Source organism: Mastigoproctus giganteus, chromosome 2 (assembly GCF_048544385.1).
Source record: "Mastigoproctus giganteus isolate SK-2022 chromosome 2, ASM4854438v1, whole genome shotgun sequence".
NCBI lineage: Eukaryota > Metazoa > Arthropoda > Arachnida > Uropygi > Thelyphonidae > Mastigoproctus > Mastigoproctus giganteus.
This window is the reverse complement of record NC_143576.1, coordinates 94,632,306-94,653,435: the sequence shown is the minus strand read 5'-3', so window position 1 is coordinate 94,653,435 and position 21,130 is coordinate 94,632,306. Positions and strand designations below refer to the sequence as shown.

Genomic DNA, 21,130 nt, shown 5'->3' with positions numbered 1-21,130 from the left:
AAATTTCAATAGCATGCATAAGCATTTTTTAACGAAATGCACAAAATTGCAACTAACACGATTTGCATGGAGTAACAAGTTTATGACGCTTAAAAAAAAAAAAAAAAGAATGAAGAGAAGATTCTGAAAATTTATTTACATTTTTTATACAATTGAAAATTTCAGTAAAGGGGAAGCATGTTCCACCAACGTAAAAACCATGCACTTCCAGCTATCGGTATTTTCTCAAATGCAACAACATGGAGTTTACTACCCATTTATAATTGCTTGGAGTAACAGAAAAGCCCAATAAACTGGAAAGTGCAAATTGTTTTTATTGTTTTATGGTTGTGACCTCCAGAAATGTGCTTTAGAAAAATATCATAAAGCCGTTCAAAATTGGTTCTTATAACAGAACATATGATAACGATGAAAGTGTAGTGCATTTTAATGATTTGAATTGGTAACTAATACAATTTACACTATAAAAACAACCTTTTAGAGAGTTATATAGCGAAAATTTCTACTTCCAAGGTCATGAAACGAATTACCAAAAAACAATGTGTTATTGGATTCACATTACGATATTTTCCCGATATGATAGTAACGGATTAATATCGTAAAGCAGGATACACTGTATTGTATAGCTATGCATGCACGGTTTGAAATGCGGTATTTATGAATGGTAAATTTAAAATTTATTACATTTTCTTTTTTTAATAATTAATATTGATAATTATTATTGTTATATAATGATTATTATTGACTCTGAAAGTTTATTTTTTATTATTATGAAACTTCAGAAACTAATGCTAGAGATTTTATTTATATAAAAATTTTTAGTTGGGCTGGGATAAAAATTGGTTCAGGTGCGTTACAAATTCGGGCTCGTGTCGGGCTGTGCTGGGTAAAAATAAAAAATGTAGACCAGTGTAGACCTCTAACTTAAGCCATTCACCCATGAACAGGCCATTAATTTGCTGTATTGTAAAGTTGCTTTATATTTAGAATTTTACGAAATCAGTTTTCCAAGCTTTTTTTATAATAAAAGTATCTTTTAATCCTCATCAGCAGTCAGGAAGTACTATCATCATCTTTTGAGTAGCTTCTAAGGTAGGGGTGGCAAACCTATGGCATGTGTGCCCAAAGTGGTATACATCTAAATATTTTGGGCACGGAATTCAGAGCATCCAAAAATATTTTGAATTTCAAAACAACATCACTCCAGGAATTCACCTTGATTGTGTCGTGACCTGCACATGCCCATTCTCTCTGTCAGGCATGTAGTGACGTCACTATATGCCTGACAGAGAGAGAGAACTTAAATTATTTACTGATTTCAATAAATAGCTGTTCACTATAAGAATATCAGCGATATATCACCATATTTTTTCGTAATAGGAAAAAACTACAGAAGTAGTGTAAATGGCATCGATTTAATTGTATCTCCTATAGTGACTACCTTCACAATGAGTTACCATATATTGCACTACTTTGAATAAGTAAAGCTTGATATTCAAGAAATGTCTTGAATATCACCTTCTGAGGGGCACGCGTAAAATTCCGAGGAGCATGCAAAGGTAGTTTTTTAAAAGATTTAGCCAATTTCGGCACGCACCCTTAAAAAGGTTCACCACCCCTGTTCTAAGGAATATTTTATAAATAACAGCATAAAATGATGGATAACATATATGTGATTTAAGAGAAATTTCAATAAATGCTGAAGATGGCAAATAAGATATTTTAAAATAGTGCCAAAATGAATTAGAATAGCCTGATAGGATGCCTAGCATAAAATACACATTGTGCTTTTGGTTGCAGGGATAATAATTAGGCTTAATAATAAAGAAATTAGATTTATTCCACTAAATTGCTAAGATGTTCAAAAAGTTGATCTCTTAATGCAGACAAGCAGAATCATAAAATAGTGCATATGGTATACTGTTCAGGGATGTGACTAAGGTAAATTCCAGATAATTGAATGTCACTTCCATGTTACTTCTTCAAAACATGGTGTGGATACTCATGTCTATGATGCATTGCTATGATGCATTGCTATCATGTCTATGATGCATCACCTTCTGAGGGGCACGCGTAAAATTCCGAGGAGCATGCAAAGGTAGTTTTTTAAAAGATTTAGCCAATTTCGGCACGCACCCTTATGAACAAGCTGCCAGAACAAGCTGCCAGAAATGTATGCCAGTATTATCTGTTCTCTCACTGTTCGACTGTTGATGATCCTGCTCAGATAGCAAACAAACTGAATGAGTATTTTGCATCTACATTCACACGTGAGGAATTATTACAATTTGAAAATGGAAGAAGGTTATCAAATTGTAGCAGTGTGCTTAATGATTTTGTAATAACTGAGAGCAAAGTGGAGGAGAAATTGTTGAAGTTAAACATAAGAAAGGCACCTGGGGTGGATGGGATCTATCCAGTTATTTTAAAGGAGGCGGCAAAGTAACTAAGCAAACCCTTAGCCATAATTATGAGAGCATCCTTGGACTCAGGGGAGGTTCCCACGGACTGGAGATGTGCAAATGTGTCCCCAATTCACAAAGGTGGATCGAAGGGTGACACGAGTAATTACAGACCAGTTAGTTTAACTTCTGTTCCGGGTAAAATAATGGAGTCGCTGGTTAAAGATGCATTGCAGGATCATCTAGACAAGACTGCAGCAATAATTCAAACACAGCATGGGTTTGTTAAGGGAAAGTCTTGTCTGACAAATTTGATTGGTTATTATGATGTGGTCACAAAGGAACTGGATGCAAAAAATAATTTTGATATCATATACTTGGATTTCAGGAAAGCTTTTGACACTGTTGCGCATGGAAGACTACTGTACAAATTGGAGCAGAATGGTATTAAGGGTAAGTTGCTACAATGGATAAAAGGATGGTTAAGTGGGAGAAGACAGAGAGTGGTAATCAATGGGTGCTGCTCTTCGTGGACTAATGTTATTAGTGGAGTCCCACAGGGTTCGGTGTTGGGTCCACTGTTGTTTTGTGTATTTATCAATGATATTGATGAAGGTATATCAGGCTTAATGTCGAAGTTTGCAGATGACACAAAGGTTGGCAGGGTTGTTAATGACAGTAATGGCAGTGTGCTACTGCAACAGGATCTAGATAATTTGGGCAGATGGGCTAAGAAGTGGCAACTGAAGTTCAACCTTGACAAATGCAAAGTACTGCATATGGGTAGAAGTAACCCCAGAGAAACGTACCAACTGTGTGGTACTACACTTAAGGTGGTAGAAAATGAAAAAGACCTGGGAGTAATTGTGCAGTCAGATATGAAGTTTTCTGAGCAGTGCAGACAGGCTGCTAGGGCGGGTCATGGGGTTTTGTCAATGATATATAGGAATTTTGCTAGCAGGGAAAAGGAGGTGATTGTCCCTCTGTATAAGGCAATGGTCAGGCCACGCCTTGAGTACTGCGTACAGGTCTGGAGGCCTCATTTTAGGAAGGATGTAGATTTGCTTGAGCGTGTACAGAGAAGAGCAACACGATTGGTGAGGGGAATGAAGGGATTCTCTTACCAAGAGAGGCTTAAGTTCTGCAAATTGCAGTGGCTGGAGACTAGGCACCTGCGCGGTGATCTGATTGAGGTCTTTAAGGCCTTGAATGGGTTGAGCACGCTGAATTCTGATGAGATCCTTCCACTTGTTCAGATTACCAACCTACGGGGACATAAGTTCAAATTAAGAAAGGACAGATGTAGAATAGATGTGCGGAAATTTGCCTTTAGCCAGCGGGTGGTTAATTGCTGGAACAAACTTCCATCTGTCGTTGTGGAAGTTGATAGGTTAAATAAATTTAAGGAGGAACTGGACAGGCATTTGGAGGGAATGGTGTGATTTTTTTTTTTTTTTTGGCTGATGCTGCATAAGCTCCTACACTTGCTTTCTTGCATCATGTGCCACTACTACTACTACTACTCACATTTCAATATTTTGCAAGTATCTGTTAAATATTTGTGGTGTCTTGCTGGGAATTTGGAATTAATCATAAAATTTCTGTTCTGAAAAACTAAGTACTAAAGTGCATGCAGAATTAATTCCCATACAGTGTCTGGGAAAAATTTCCAAATGCTATCAAACTTAATATACTACAAACTTGTGTAAGTTAACCTTTTATTGTCAATATCTGTTAAGGGGCTTTGCATTTTCACATCCAAATACTGTATAACAAGTTCATTTGTAAAGAGTTATTTACAACAAAACTGAAAATTCCTATGACGTTGGCCAATAAAATTGAAATCCAACCAACCAACAAATCCTCTGAAGTTCCTTTTATTGTAACCAGCTTTATTATTTTTATTATGTTATTGGTTTCATACCTTTAATACATAATTTTCCTTCTGATTTTGTGGAAATTTTATTTTCAGTATTTTTAAGTTATAAAGTAAAGTGCAGCCATTATCAACCCACTGCAGGATGGAAGCCTCCTCAACAATTCATGCTGAGGGAAAAATGGACCATAATCTGCCACGCTGGTCCAGTGCGAGTTGGCAGATCGACCGTATACAGCAGTCAGGGGCTTGAACCCCGGTCTACTCAGAGAGCGTGTGCTACTGCACTCCCGCTCCTGCCCACTCGGCTACGGAGTATTAAATCCTTAATTTAATAAGGGGCAGATATTTACATTTTGTATCACTTGGTTAATTGATAGTCCCATCTCATTGTACTGATTTGTGCCGATGTAAAGTATATGGCAATTATTGTCTGCATTTAAGTGATTGTTGAAATATACATACTTAGTGATAGTGATGTAAAAAAAAGTTTATTTCTGTGATCTTTTCACTGAAGATATTATCCAGTTAGTCCTTATAGATTTTAGTTAATTTCTTTTTAAATTCATAGCAGTGGTGTATTCAGGCTGGAATGCACCGGAATGATGTTTTGGTACTTTTTTCTAAATGTCATAATAGAAAATCATTAAATTTATACATCTAATATTATGAAACAATGGCATAATCAAAAGGGATGGAGAAATATATATTTTATCCATTGCTACTAAAAATATATATTAATAGTAATCTTTAAAATTAATAGATTTCTTTAAAAATTTATTTAAAAACAAAAATATAAATTTTGCAATGAAACTTGAACATTTTTTACTAAAGTACAATGTGCAACCCCAGGGGCTCACATCTGGTGAGTGTGGGCTTGGCACACCCAGGGTCCTGAGCTGGATATCATCATTCTTCTCTTTCTTGGTGATTCCCTTCTACTTTTGACTCTCTCTCTCTCTCTCTCTCTCTCTCTCTCTCAATGTTACTCAGGAACTGGTGCAGCATAAGCCTCAGGCTTCCTTGCATTATATGGATATTAATAATAATAATAATAATAATAATAAAGAGATCCATCGAATGAGATATACTGTGCTGTGTGCAAAGGCTGCATTTTGATTTGCCACGAGCTGAATACTAGAACTGGTTGTTCTATGAACCGTGAGTCTGAAGTCTGATTCAGTTACTGTACAGTCGATGTTATCATATAGTCTTCAGGAGAACGAGCGTTCCGGTACTATTTTTTTTTAGCAATACACCTCCTCATAGTGGTCTTAAGTCGATTACTGTAATCCATTTGTAAGGTAAACTACAGCAAGAAATAGAAACAATAACTCATACTTAAAGTATACATACCAAATATTATTTAGAATCTTGAAAATCCTTTCTTTGGATATACCCAAATCAGTATAATTTATTTTATTTTGCAATGTAAGTAAACAAATGGATGTATGATAATTTTCTTAAAGATTTTATTTAATATAGATGGATAATGAATTAAATTGAGATATCAAGAAAAAGAAAATACAGTAGACCTTTGATTATCGGCTTTAATGTGGTGGGGGGGCTCAGTAGACTGAATATCCATCTCATTGGATATTCAGTCTATTATGTGGTCATAGACAATGATTATCAAGCAATAAGAAGGGAGAAGATAATTTTCCATACCACTGAAAGTTCACTATTAGTGAAGTTTACTGTTTGATTAATTTTGAGGGGTATTTACAAATTATATAAATCAATTTTTGAACCTTTTCAACTCCCCCCCTTCAAGTAACATCAGCTTTTGATAGCTTCCTCATTATTATGCATTGGGATATTTTATTGTGACTTCCAGTCGAAGTTACATTACTTGTTATATAACATTTCTGCATCCTTTCTCACACATCAGTATTTTCCCTGACTCCCCACTCCTTTCTGGTATGCATTTTATGTATTTTATGAATGATCCCTAATCTCAATAAAGAGTGAATAATATCCAGCACAACTTTGCTGGCTACTTTTCATTATTGTATCAAGTAGGACTAAAATCAAACATGAAATGCAATGTATTTGCATTCCATTTCATGTTTGATTATGGTAATAAAAATGTAGATACAATAATTAACGAATATATGTATATAGATATTTTTAAAAATACATATTAAAATATTAAAAAATAATATATATTTAAAAATATATTTAAAATAGGTATTTTAAAAAACACCATAAAACTTAAAATACATAAAAAATATTGCACCTCCGTAGCCAGGTGGGCAGGAGCAGCAGTGCGTAGCACACACTTCTTGATCAGATCGGGGTTCGAGCCCGTGACCACCAAATACGGAGGTTGCGGAAAGGTCAGGAAGTGACCACCGCATATCCCTGGAGCAATATGGCCTTAGTTGCTAATGCTCCTAAAAACCAAACAACAACAACAAATAACATAAAAAATATGAATTAAAGCCAGACACGCCAAATTTGCTTAATGAATAAGCTGTACAATTTGGATATCATTTATGACTTACAGTTGAAAATTGATGAAGTCAGATATTCATTCATTGGGTAATTAAGGATCTGCTACATATATATTGCTTGAATGGATTACACATTTAGCAAAGATAAGATACTAATGTATGCTTGAATTAAACTGTAATGGATGAAGCAGTCAGCTCACTTTCTCTTTTGTGTGCTATTCTAAATAGGTTTATAAAAATCTTCAGTGTAAGATTCATATTGCATTGAAGTTTTTTTCTTGTGTTTTATAGATTTATTGATGAATAGTAAAAATAGCACTTAGATGGATATGAATAATAAAAATGCATAATAATCATACTAGTTAAGTCTGCTGTTGTAAGTGATTATATATATAGGTTTGTGACTTACTGATGTAAACTGGTGTGTGAATTAAATATTTTATATAAAAAAAATTTAAATATAGTTTTAGTCTTAATATTTTTAACTTTTCTCTTAATATGTAGGAAGAGAAGATTGCAGCTCTAACAGCTTTGGCTGATCAGCTCATTTCAGCTGACCACTATGCTTCTGATGCAGTCAAGGACAAAAAGGAACAAGTTTTAGACAGGTTAGTTAGTTTAGAAGGAAAAAAAGGATATTTAAAAAATATCTTTTGACAGTTATCAAATATAAGGTGCCACAAAAATGTAGCAGTTTGCCTCCCCCTTAATGCCAGAATGCTAAGTTATGAATCTGTTTGCAGATTTCCAAAATGATGTCTTTGGTTATTCCCCTACAAACTTTGAATAGCTTAATATTTTACACATAAAGTGTCAGTCTGTAGTTCAGAAGCATTTGTTAGTTTTGCTGTTTGACAAGAAACGTTTCAAAATTGAGCAGTTGATTAAGCAAAATGACAGAATATGGTGTCTAAAAGTTGTGGGTGAAATTTAATTTTTAGATGGCAGAGACCATAAGACTTTATTCACTATGACTGTATACATATTGAATTGAGGGCAGCCAAATTTTTGGTGCCTTTTTAATGGTGGTCTTTAAACTTGAATCCCCAACTTTCTTACTTATGGACACCCATAGGACCACAACCAGCTATGTGGTTAGCTTATCACAGAAATCATCTTTGGTATTGTTTCTTACACAGATAATATCAACTAACATAACACCCTTGGTTTTCATTGATGAAAGTGAATCAGAAAGTACAGTATATTATTCATGTATTCTACAAGTGAGGCACCAAAAACTTTTCAGATGATGTTTTGACATCCTAGAAAAATTCCATTCTGACTTACAATGAATGTGACTTACCAGTAGTGTCAAGACCATATGCTAAATTTCACCCTTTTTTGGGTTTTGTCTTCATATTTGTTTTGACTTTATCCCGACGGTTGAGCTCTGTGTAATGTGCTCTCCAAGGAACATTGAATGAAATTCTGAAAAACTTTCAGTTAAATTGTGAATTGTTTCATTTCTATACTTTCAAAGATGTCAAATGTTTTATGTGTTCCTGAAAAATACAGTGCTAGCAAAGCAATGTTAACTGAAATGGATTCTCCCCTATAGCAGTTGGAATTACATTCTTGGTCAGCTGATTGGAAACATTTTGTGAAAATGAAACTGAAACTCCATCTAAGAAGATTGTCTATGAAGCAAGGTTATGTAAACATTGAAAATTAGTATAGAACAGGGGTGGCCAACTTAATTTGTGATGCAAACTACTTTTTTTCTTCAAAATGTGCCACGATCTACCATCTCAAGAATTTCATTGCACTTGGTAAAAAAGTTAATCAACACATATTGAAAAATGTTGTTTATAAATTTTAAAATTAAATACAATTCAGAATTCTTAAATTCACGCGTATTTAAAATTTTAATTTATGCAAAGTTTGTGTCTTCATGTCATCTGCCAAGCTTTCAAAATCGGGGATATACCGTGATAAGGCCAACTGTAAAAAATCTTCTGTATGCAAGTCCGTAAGAGTGGAGCGATTCTTCATCTTTGTTTGTTTCAAATATAAAAAGGCCGATTCACATAGATATGTGGAACCAAAACAGGAATTTAAAAGTTCACTGCATTTTTTTACATTTGGGTACTTTTCTCGGCAAACATATTTTCAAAAGTCTTCTTCTGATGATCTGGCTTTTAGGAAGATATCATTTTGCAATGTAATATAATTTCATTTTCAAGTAATATTTTCTCCATTTGAAAAATCTCCAGCGATTTTTTTGCAATTTGTTTCGTATCTAAGTCGACATTAAATGGGTAAGAAATATATTGACAATGTCTTCAATTCTTTTAAAATCACTGAATTTGGTTTCAAAATCATTCACAACTTTCTCAATTTTGGAAACATATTTCTCACTATTAAATTCAAAAATAGGATATTTTTGCAAATAATCTTGCATATTTGCAAAATGATTGGATTTTTTCCCCTTTGAGATCCTTAGCCATTGCCAAAAATTGATATTTATATGCAAAAATACTATTAATCAGTGCATTGAAGTGCCTTTCTAAATTTCCTTTTTTTTTGGGTATAGCCACGGAATCATTGCAAATCAAACAACAGCATTTTTCTCTTATTATTACAAAAGAAGGTATTCTAGTTCCCACTCTTGATGAAAATGATACGTTTTGCTCTTTTTTGTAGCATTCATTTTAAATCAAAGGTTATTAAATTAACGTATAAGTACTGTCCAGTTATTAATATTAAGTAAGCGAAATAAAAATTCGACACATACACTATGCTCTACATCACGTAACTGCGTGAATTTTCATTAGACAAGCCTAGCAGCTACGCAGCGAAAAGAGTAGTTACATAGTTCAATGGATTATGTAATTAACATATGCAGTGGAGAGCATAATAATAATATTTAGATTTTGACCAATCTATTTTTTATATGATCAACCGAAATTAAAGCCGCGATCGACTGGCAGATCACGATCAAATCAACTTGTTGGCCACCCCTGGTATAGAATAATAATAATCTTGCTTTCTTGCATCATATTCCTCTGCTAATGCAGTTTTATGGTATAGGACCAGGACCATATAGTTTTCAAATAGCTAATGCTGTCTTTTAGTAATGCTTTTTGTGTTAATAGCTAGGACTTATTAATGTGATTCTTGCACTGCTTCTATTGAAATGAGCAGCAGCCTGGAAAACAAGGTGCAGGGGATTCCAGAGACTGCTGGGAGTCATTGAAGAACAAGTAAATACATGGGCTGTGTTAGGGTAGCTAAGAATAGAAAGAGGTGCATGTATACTTGTGTGTACACCAATGCTAGGAGTTTGGTAAATAAATTTGATGAATTTGAGGTGTTGGTCAAAACTTCAAAGGCAGGTATTGTTGGGATAACAGAGATGTGGTGTAACACAGGTATAAGGAATACAGAACTGGAATTTGGGGAGTACAAGAAGGATAGACAGGATAGGAAGGGAGGAGGGATTATGCTATTGGTTAAGAAACACATAAAATCCAAGGAAGTACAGCCAGTCGACATGGCTGGACAGTGCAGTGTTGAGTCAGTTTGGTGTGACATAAGCATTGGGAGATCAAATTTGAGAGTAGGAGTGTGTTATAGGCCTAATGACTCTGATGAGTGTAATAAACACTCATTAAACACTCAAATTAATCTTGGAAGCTGCTAGGCTTTTCATACCAACTAAGAAATATTGTTCAAGATTTATGCCTAAATCAGATGAACTAATTAGACATGTGGCAGAGAAGAAAAATGCATGGGATACATATAAACAGGTGACACAGAAGCTTATGATAGATATAAGCTGGTCTGTAACCAAGTTACAAAGGAGGCTAGGCAGGCAAAGGCAGATTACAAGAAATCTTTGGCAAAGGATGCAAAGAAAAATTGCAATGAGTTCTTTACTTATGTAAACTCTAGAAGGAAGGGGATGAATCAGACTGGTCCACTTGATATTGATGGTTCAACTGTTGATGATCTTGCTCGAGTAGCTAACAAACTAAATGAATATTTTGCATCTACATTCACACATGAGGAGTTATTCAGAGAGGGGAATGCCAGAGGTGTATTAAACTCTGGCAGTAAGCTAGATAAGCTTGTAATAAATGAGAGTAAAGTGGAGAAGAAATTGTTGAAGATAAACATAAGAAAGGCACCAGGGGTGGATGGAATCTATCCAGTTATATTAAAGGAGGCAGCAGAGAAAGTAAGCAAACCCCATAGCCATAATTATGAGAGCTTCTTTGGACTCAGGGGAGGTACCCATGACCGCAATCCACAAAGCAGGAATAAAGGGGAGACAGGTAATTACAGACCTGTTAGTTTAACTTCTGTTCCGGGGAAATTAATGGAGGGAATGGTTAAAGAAGCATTGCAGGATCATCTAGACAAGACTTCAGTTATAGCTCGGACACAGCATGGGTTTGTTAAGGGGAAGTCTTGTCTGACCAATTTGATTGGATACTACGATGTGGTCACAAATGAACTGGATGCAACCAATAATTTTGATATCATATATTTGGATCCTAGAAAGACTTTTGATACTGTTGCACATGGAAGACTGCTACACAAATTGGAGTAGTGTGGCATTGGAGACAAATTACTGCTGTGGATAAAGGGATGGTTGAGTGGGAGAAGACATAGAGTGGTAATCATGGACACTGCTCTTCGTGGAATAATGTTATTAGTGGAGTCCTCCAGGGTTCAGTGTTGGGCCCATTGTTGTTTTCTGTATTTATCAATGATATTGATGATGGTACATCACGCTTAATGTCCAAGTTTGCAGATGATGCGAAGGTCGGCAGGGTTGTTAAAGACACTAATGATAGTACGCTGCTGCAACAGGGTCTAGAAAAGTTGAGCAGGTGGGCTGAGAGATGGCAACTGAAGTTTAACATTGACAAATGTAAAGTACTGAATATGGGAAGCAGTAACCAAGAGTAACGTATCAACTGTGTGGTACTATAATGACAGTGGTAGAGAATGAAAGGACCTGTGGGTAATTGTGCAGGCAAATATGAAGTTTTCTGAGAAGTACAGATGGTCTGCAAGAGTAGCTCATGGTGTCTTGTCAATGATATACAGAAATTTTTCTAGCAGGGATAAGAAGGTGATTATCCCCTTGTATAAGGCAATGGTCAGGCCACACCTTGAGTACTGTATACAGGTCTGAAGGCCTCATTTTAAGCAGGATGTGGAGTTGCTGGAATGAGTACAGAGAAAAAGGCAACAAGATTAGTGAAAGGAACAAAGGTTGTTCTTATGAAGAAAGGCTTAAATTTTGCAAATTACAACGTCTGGAGACTAGGCACCTGCGAGGTGATCTGATTGTGTATTAAAGCCTTTAATGGTTTGAGCATGCTCAATACTGATGGTATTTTTTCTCTTGCTTAGAATAATCGCCTGAGAGGGCATAAATTTAAATTGAGGAAAGACAGAAATCAGTGTGTGGAAAAAAACAAAGAAATAGATGTGCGGAAGTTTGCCTTTAGCCAGCAGGTGGTTGAATGCTGGAACAAACTTCCATCTGTCGTAGAAGTTGTTAGCTTAAATAGATTTAAGGCAGAACTAGACAAACATTTGGAGTGAGTGGATGGGTGAAATGAGACAGGTGTGCATTTTTTTTTTTTGGCGGATGCTGTAAGCTTGCTTTCTTGCTTCATGTGCCTTTGCTAATGTTAATATATTTTTTAAATATAATATCTGATAATGTATCATAGTTTTGCATAATTATAATAAAACATAACATTTTGTGATTAATAGATGGCATCATTTGAAAGAGGCCTTGATAGAGAAGCGTTCTAAACTTGGTGAATCGCAAACACTTCAGCAGTTTAGTCGAGATGCCGATGAAATTGAAAACTGGATTGCTGAAAAGCTTCAAATGGCCATGGATGAATCATATAAAGATCCTGCTAATATTCAGGTAATTCAAAGAACCAAAATGTTTATTTTATATTACACTAAGGCCTTGCATTTCATTTGTGTATCTTTTTAAAATATATTCTTGTGTTAAGATTTTGTACAGCTATCTCCAAATGCTAAAGTCATAATCAGTATTATGTCTATTGATATGGGTTTCAAAAGCTACATTATCTGGGTTTGACCCTTCATCTTTTGCACAGAGCATATCCATTAAGTTTGACCAGCCATATATTCTTCATTTGGATAATGACGTTATAATTATTGTTGTGTTATTAAGTATTCATATTAGAATAGCTAAATGATGCAAGGAAATATGTAATTTTACTGCATCTGCCAAAAAATAATTTTAATCACTTATGCTTACTCCATTACCAAAGCAGTGATCTTTGGTTTTAATGTTCTTGGGCATTTAAAACCAAATTTACTGTTTTTACCAAAACAGTAAATTTGGTTTTAAATGCCCAAGACTTGTGAGGATATATCTCCCTGAAGGGAGATATATTCATTTCCCCACCCCCATTCCCAAGATATTTCCAAAGCTTCCAAGCTTTGCAGTCCCACCTTAGCTATTCTTCATATGGACAATGATTAGTTCTGTGCTATAGTGTGGTTGCCCTTCTTTGAGTGCACTCTAAAAGCTGTCTTCTTTTATATGTATCATCCAGACCTGAATATGATATTCCAAATGCAATGGAAAATGACATTCTTTTCACCACTTGAAAATGTCCTCTAAATCATAGACTAGACTAGGCAAGAGACACCATGTGCTGCTCTAGTCACTTGGCAGGCTGCCCAATCCTTTTGGAACCATATGTCTCTTTTATTTTCCTCTAGCAATGCAATGAACTTCATTATGATGCCTTGATAAACATCAATGGTGACAGTTTGTTCAAGAAATATGGGCCCAACTATCCTTCTTCAAGATAGGCTGCACCAAACACCAATTTTTTTGGGCATGTAAGGGGGGGGGTTGTAAAAAATATGGATTTTCATCACTCCATATTCTCCAGTTATGACTGATGTAGCTGCTAAGTTGAAATCACAGTTTGTTAGGGAAATAAATTTTATCCAAAATTTCATACCTTGATGGCAAAGTAAACTTTTAAACCAGTGACAGTACCACAGTCTTTTAACATTATCCTGAAATTTAAGCTCATGCATACTGTGGAGTCAGTTTGGAAAAAGTTTTAGTTGTTTTGTTACAAAATGAGCTGAACAAAGTAATATACCATCTTAAATGTTGAGATTTGTTTGGAAATTGCAAAATTGTTTGTCTAATGTCTGAATTATTGTGTGTAAGAACTCTCCCTCTTCTTCCATGCTTCTTATTCCCAACTGATCCACACTCATGAAACTTCTTTATTTTTTTGCAAATTGCAGCTTTGCATGGATGATGGGCAGTATTAGGGAATTTTTAAACAAATTTTTGTTGACATTCGCTTTAAGACTTAATTTCTGAGTAAGAATCCATTGAAGAAATATATTATTTGTTGGTATATGGCATGATATTTATTCATCAGTAATGATGTATGTTATTGTGACAAACAGAACATTTAAAATGCAAACTATCATTTCCTCCATTATGGCTTCACTAGTGGCTTCATTATGTCCTCCACTAGTGAATTCATGCAATTATATGAATGTCATTATTTGATAGAGTTGTACTTAATACAGATTACATGGGTTTACTTTTAAAATGAACACCCTTTATGAGATGATAGTCTTCCAATCTGAGATCTTCATATCCTTGTGTCTTTAGCTAGTTGTTTAAGATCCATTACTATAATGATATAGTCAGTTATCTTTTTCTTTTTTTCTGTTATGGTTCCTCTATGTAAATACTTGGCTGCTTTTATGCTGAAGTACTGTGTTGTTTATAATTAAAAGTGCATAGCATGAATAGACAAATGGTTCAAAAAAAAAAAAGAAAAAAAAAAACCCTGCTAACTCACTTATTAGATAATTTCTTTGAAGACTTAAAGCTTCAGGTATTAACATACTCAATTATTGTAATGTATTGCGATTTATCGGTGGAGGGTAGGGCAAGACATCTAGCAGGCCTGTACTTAACATGCAAAAATATAGGATTGATAAATCCTGTATTTTCTTGAAATCACTTTCCAATCTTTAGATCTTTAGATTGGAAAGTGATTTCTCTGTCCTTCATCATTTGAATTGTCATTGATAACAAATATAACAGATTTCTGGTCTCACCCAAAGAGCTTTTTATTTTTAGGAATGTATCTTTGAATCTGTTTGATATAATGCATATATTTTAGTGATAATACTGTTTTGTAGTGTAATGAATAAATATAAATAGTATTGCCAGTGAGATACACAAGACTATTTACACAGTTAATAAAAATATAGACTATGATAAAAATATAAAAATATAGAAATAAAAAAATAAAAATATAGAAATAAAAAAATAAAAATATAGAAATAAAAAAATAAAAATATAGAAATATAGACTATGATAAGAATATAGACTAAAATAAAATATGGATACTAATATGGTTTTTAATACTCTTGATTAGAATTCATAGAACATAACAGGCCAGTAGAAGATTATGGAGGTTTCGAAAAAATAAATAAAATAAAATATGAAAATAAATAAATAAATAAAAATAATAAAAATTTTCAAAAAGCTACTGAAATTATCATGAAATGTTTTTGGAAAATCTAGAACTCAACTAGATGACTCTTATCCATACTAAGCATGTCAGAAAAAAGTACTAGCAGCAAGAATATTATGGACTTGGTTGTAGCACTCAGATTTCAATACTCTTATAGGATACAGTGCAGAAGTCCTTAGCAGGTTGGGCTTATATAGAGTGCTAAGCTGGATGATGATGAATGAGTGTGCTAAAGGCAAGGTTTTAATCTTAGGAAAGGGAGATTATGATAGTCTGTGAAGCTACATGGCCTCAGTCAACTGGCAAAATAGTGTGGAATAGGGACTTCAGGTGAATTATGGAATAACTTTAAAGCTACTGAATAATTTAATGTAAACCACAAGCATATACATACCATTAAGAAAATATACCAAAAGAAATATGCTCAGTGGATTAATAGAGCAAGAAAAGATAGTGTATGACAGTTATAGAGTGATGAAAAGTTCTGAAGCATATGAAAGTTATCAGTCGGCATGTAATAATAATGCAATAATTGTTAGGATGGCAACGGTCGAGAAAGCATTGTTTAAAAGAATAAAGAGGACACAGAATTCCACATATATAAATACAAAGAAGAAGAGATCAAATCAGACTGGACTATTACATAACAGAAACAGAAATGTTATTGATGATCCATTTGATGTAGCAGATGAGTTGAATGGGTACTTTGCACTGATCTTCACAGGTGAATGTCTGCCTTTTCATGATGAGGAGAAACTGGTAGTGAACCTAGCACTGTAAAATCAGCCAATGTAGGATTGTTTACTAGAAAAACTTTTGAGCCTGAAGGTAATTAAGGTTCCGGGTTAGATTGCATATAGTTAGTTATTTTAATGGAAACAGAAAAGAAATGTATGAAAATATTAAGATTAATTATGAAGGCTTCATTAGATTAAGATAATTCTTTGAATTGAAGAAGCATCAATACATTTACAATCCATAAAGGTTGGATGAAGTGGGTAATTGTAGACACCAATTAATTTAACATTGGTTTAGAAAATCATGATGGCAATGATTAAGAAAGAAATACAGAGTGATCTGTATAAATGGGATTTCCAAGGGAATGCAGCATGCTTTTGTAAAGGGAAAATCTTGTTTAACCAACCTGAAATTATTATGACAGTGTCTCATTAGTTAACAATAATTTTGGTATTGTTAATTTGGACTTTATTGAGGCATTTGACTCAGTTCTGCATGAAAGATTGCCAGAAAAAGATTGATTGATCTAGAAAACTTATTGAGCCAGAAAAAGATTGAAAGAGAAAGATTGCTAGAAAAAGTCTTGTATGAAAGATAGTTGGAACATGTGTGGGGAAGTACAGGTACGATCCTTATTTGGATAATGAGATGGTTACAGTGGGCTCCCTCGGGGATTGATGCTTGGACTACTCCTGTTTCTAATTTTCTTAAATGAGAGTTAACAAAAGAGATACAGAGCATAATGTCAAAATTTGCAGATGAGGTGAAGTTTGGAAAGTGGTTAATGGCCAGTGTTAAGTAGCATCCTTTCAGTATGACACTTGAATAAGTTTCAAGGATGATCAGATAATTTGGTAACTTTGTTTTAATGTTGCAAAATGCAAGATTTTAATAATTTATGCAGGTTGATTTCGAAATGGTAGAGGAAGAGATTTGTGTATGTTCTGATAAGATAGAAATGAAGTTCTTAGTGCACTGTGGACAGGAAGTAAGGAGGACTCATGGTGTCTTGTTGGTGATTTATTGAATGATTTCTTGTAGAGATAGGAAGCTTATAATTTCACTGTACAAAAGCATGCAAGACCACACTTAAAAAAAAGACATGGAGCTTCTTGGAAAGGCATCCAGAGATGGACACTTTGTGAGAATAAGTAATTAAACTTAAAAATGAAATGCTTAAAAACTTAAATAGGTAGTTAATGCTATGTTTTAGACTATCATGGTAATTTCTCAACAATTATGATTTTTCAGACTCCTAAATATGCACCTTTTGTTTGTTTCTAGTGTATGTTTTTCTTATTAGAAAAACATATACTAGAAAGAGACATTTTATTTAGTATAGACTAAAATGAAGTAGTAACATAAAAGCTGAAACTTGTATGCTCATTGTCTCATATGTTCTCATGAGGCATGTTGTGGATTGTGTACTGATCATAAGCACACCTGGTAACAGCAAATGATACATTAATATTTTCATGACTTAACATGTTTGGAGAAGGACATTATGTGGTGGTTTTCCACGAAATCTAGTTTTCTATAATGACCACTCTTACATCACATGAATATTAAGATAATTTATTTAGCTAATAACCAAATCCCTATACATTAAGGTAACGTTTTGGAAACTTTTCCAGTACCCATTCTTAGACCATACGTACTTTTGCCAGTCTACTGCTTGCTGAATGTCTCAATTCTGAGTGCACATTCTTGACATTCAGCAAGCAGGAGGTTGGCAACAGCCTATGTATGGTCTGAGGATGGGTTCTGGCAAGGTTCCAGAAACGTTATCTTAATGTATAGGGATTTAGTTATTAGCTAAATAAGCTACCTTATTATTCACTTGGTATAAGAATTTTTGTTTGTGGAAGACAAAACATTTAGAGCTCAAGTATTATCTAATAAAAATAAAGAATTGCTTCTGAACAGTTAGGCTATATGCATAATAAATCTTCAAAAAAAAAAAAAAAAAAAAAACCCCCAGAATTTCAAAAATCTGAAATGTACTATATTTCCGAGAATGCTGGATTTATGAGGTTCTGCTGAATATATTTTCTTATTTGGCTTTAAGAATAGTCTCATAGAGGATTTCAAATGTAACTGATAAAGTTTTAGTAAATCAAGAGTAACTGATTAGGACTATGTACCTTTTGGTCTCTTTCAACAAAACTAAATTTCAACCAACACATTGCTTTTTCTAAGAACTGTCACATAACCTAAATGAGTTCTTCTGTTTGAAATAATTCTCTAGTTTCATATGTATTTAATTAGTTAGCAGTCTTAGTGTTTTAATGACTCATTCTTATGTTATTTAGTGTAGAGACAACATATAAATTATGTGACAAAATAATATTCTCTCTAATATGCTGCTCTTTGTGATTGTGATTTATCAGGCCAGTTCTGTTCAGTATCTCAGTTAATCAGAATGTATCTTTATTTATATAAAGTATTTAATTAGGATAAAAGCCTTCAGTTTTGTAAATAGTTATTTAGCTTTATATAATTAACAAGTATATATTTTCTTAATTCTAACTCGCCATTTGATCCAGAGAAGGGTTTCATAGAGAACCCAAAACACAGCCTACAAAGTTTTAGTAAATCATAAAAAAAAGTACTTGTCCATTATTATATTTTTATATTATACTTTATTTTTAATATGATTCTTGTGCTGTATAAAAAAATTCTGCAAACCATCAAAATTTTTCTGACCCATTGAAAAATACTGAGTTATATTAGAGTGTACTTAAAAATGCAAGGAACCATTTAGAGAAGCTGAAAAAAAATTAAAAAAGTGATATACATGTATGTATATGACAAAGTGAAAAAAATGAGAGTACTGGATCATGGCTCTTGTACCTTCTTGTTTATTTCAATAAGGCTAAAATTTTGTTACTAAAGTGTGGGTTATTCAAAGTGTCTTCTTATTTAAAATGCATATTTTGACAAATATATATCTTATTTTTAAAATAAATAATAAACTATTACATACACTTGGTGTTTGCCATTGGCTTTATCTCACAATAACAGAAATAGATTTTTTTTTCTTTATTTTCATGTTAGCAATTTGCACTTTTTTTTCACTTTGTCATATACATACATGTATATCACTTTTTTAATTTTTTTTCAGCTTCTCTAAATGGTTCCTTGCATTTTTAAGTACACTCTAATATAACTCAGTATTTTTCAATGGGTCAGAAAAATTTTGATGGTTTGCAGAATTTTTTTATACAGCACAAGAATCATATTAAAAATAAAGTATAATATAAAAATATAATAATGGACAAGTACTTTTTTTTATGATTGGATCACACACATTCATGCATGTGCACGCCACACTCACTCCTCAGTATCCAACTACCTGCATTATATGGTCTCGTATGGATATATGACATTGTCTCTCATTGAGCAAACCAATTAATTGATTGATGGGGATGTCTGCCAGGGGCAAAAGTTGATGTTGTAGAGCAGATACAGCAGGCCCCCGTTATAACGCGGTTCGCTTTACGCTGATTCGCTATAACGCTGTTCTTACATTATAACCCGTATCTGACTATAACGCTGTCAAAACTCACTGTAACGCTATTTTACTAGCATACAGATTGAATTTTTGGCAAATCCGTCTTCAGTCCAGTCTGTTTTGAGCCTTTTTTTTTTTTTTTTTTTATACTTGAACATTGTATCACAATCAGTGCAACGCAGTTACATTTGCAGAGAGTTATGGCGGATAAGAATGAAAAAGCAACAATGTCTGGACACGGTGCAAAGATTGGAAAGGTAAGAAAAACATTGAGTTTGAAAATTAAATTAGACGTTTTGAAGAGAATTGATTCCGGTCAAAGACAAGTGGATGTGTGCAATAATTTAGGACTGGCAGGTTCAACTGTAAGAACAATCATAAAAAATAAAGAATCAATTTTAGCAGCTGGAAAAACAGCTGTTCCCCTGCAGGCAACTAAATTGACCAGGGCTAGGCCGGCTATTATGATTGAAATGGAGAAACTTCTACATAATTTTATTGAAGACAACATTCAATGTAGAATTCCGTTAAGTTCAATTATTATTAAAGAAAAAGCAAAGAGCCTATATGAAGATTTAAAGGAAGCTCACCCCAAAAAAAATGTGGACCCATTTAACGCTAGTAAGGGCTGGTTTGATAGATTTAGAAAGCGTTATAACCTGCACAACGTAGCAATACAGGGAGAAGCTGCAAGTGCAGATCAACAAGGAGCCGAAACTTTCAAAAAAGAATTTGTTAAAATTATTGAAGAGGGATGTTATACTGCTCAACAAGTTTTTAACATAGATGAAACAGGTCTTTTTTGGAAACGAATGCCTAAAAGAAGTTTCATATCGAAAGAAGAAAAAAACATGCCAGGCTTCAAAGCGGCGAAGGATCGGTTAACTTTGTTGTTGGGTGGTAATGCTGCGTGGGATTTTAAATTAAAACCCCTTTTAGTTTACCATTCCGAAAATCCAAGGGCTCTTAAAGGTTTAGCTAAATCAAACCTACCTGTAATCTGGAAGGCTAATAAAAAAGCTTGGGTAACCAGGCCGCTTTTCATTGATTGGTATGCTGAGTTCTTCTGTCCTGCAGTGGAAAAATATTGTGCAAAAAATAACATTGGTTATAAAGCTATTCTAATCATGGACAATGTGCCATAACACCCAAGCAAAGAGCTTAGAAGACTTGAACAATCACATGAAAGTTTTTACATGCCTCCAAACACTACGTCTCTGATCCAACCAATGGACCAAGGAGTAATTGCCACATTTAAAGCGTACTACATAAGGAACACCTTTTCCCAAGCTATTAAAGCCATCAACACTGAAAATGTACCTAGCTTAAAGGAGTTTTGGAAATCCTATAACATTAAAACCGCCATCTACAACATTTCAAGTGCCTGGGATGAAGTGACTCAGAAAACCATGGAGTGTGGAGGAAAGTTTGGAAAAATTGCATAAAGCATTCCCAGGAACCTGATGATTCCGTTGAAAATGTTAAAACTCAAATTGTTGAGCTCGGAAAAGAAGCAGGATTACACAAAATTAACGAAGACATCGTACAAGAGATGATCGACAAAGACAGGGATGGCCTTTCTAATGAAGAACTAATGGAAATTATAAAAG

General features: G+C 34.0%; 1 protein-coding gene across 1 annotated transcript in view; it reads left to right on the top strand.

The window, feature by feature from the left end:
• LOC150089433 (spectrin alpha chain-like) overlaps positions 1-21,130 on the top strand; it is a 579,218-nt gene that overhangs the window by 354,273 nt on the left and 203,815 nt on the right. The window contains 2 exon segments of the mRNA XM_090389473.1: positions 7,239-7,342; positions 12,471-12,633. Coding sequence (XP_090245599.1) covers positions 7,239-7,342; positions 12,471-12,633 — 267 coding nt within the window.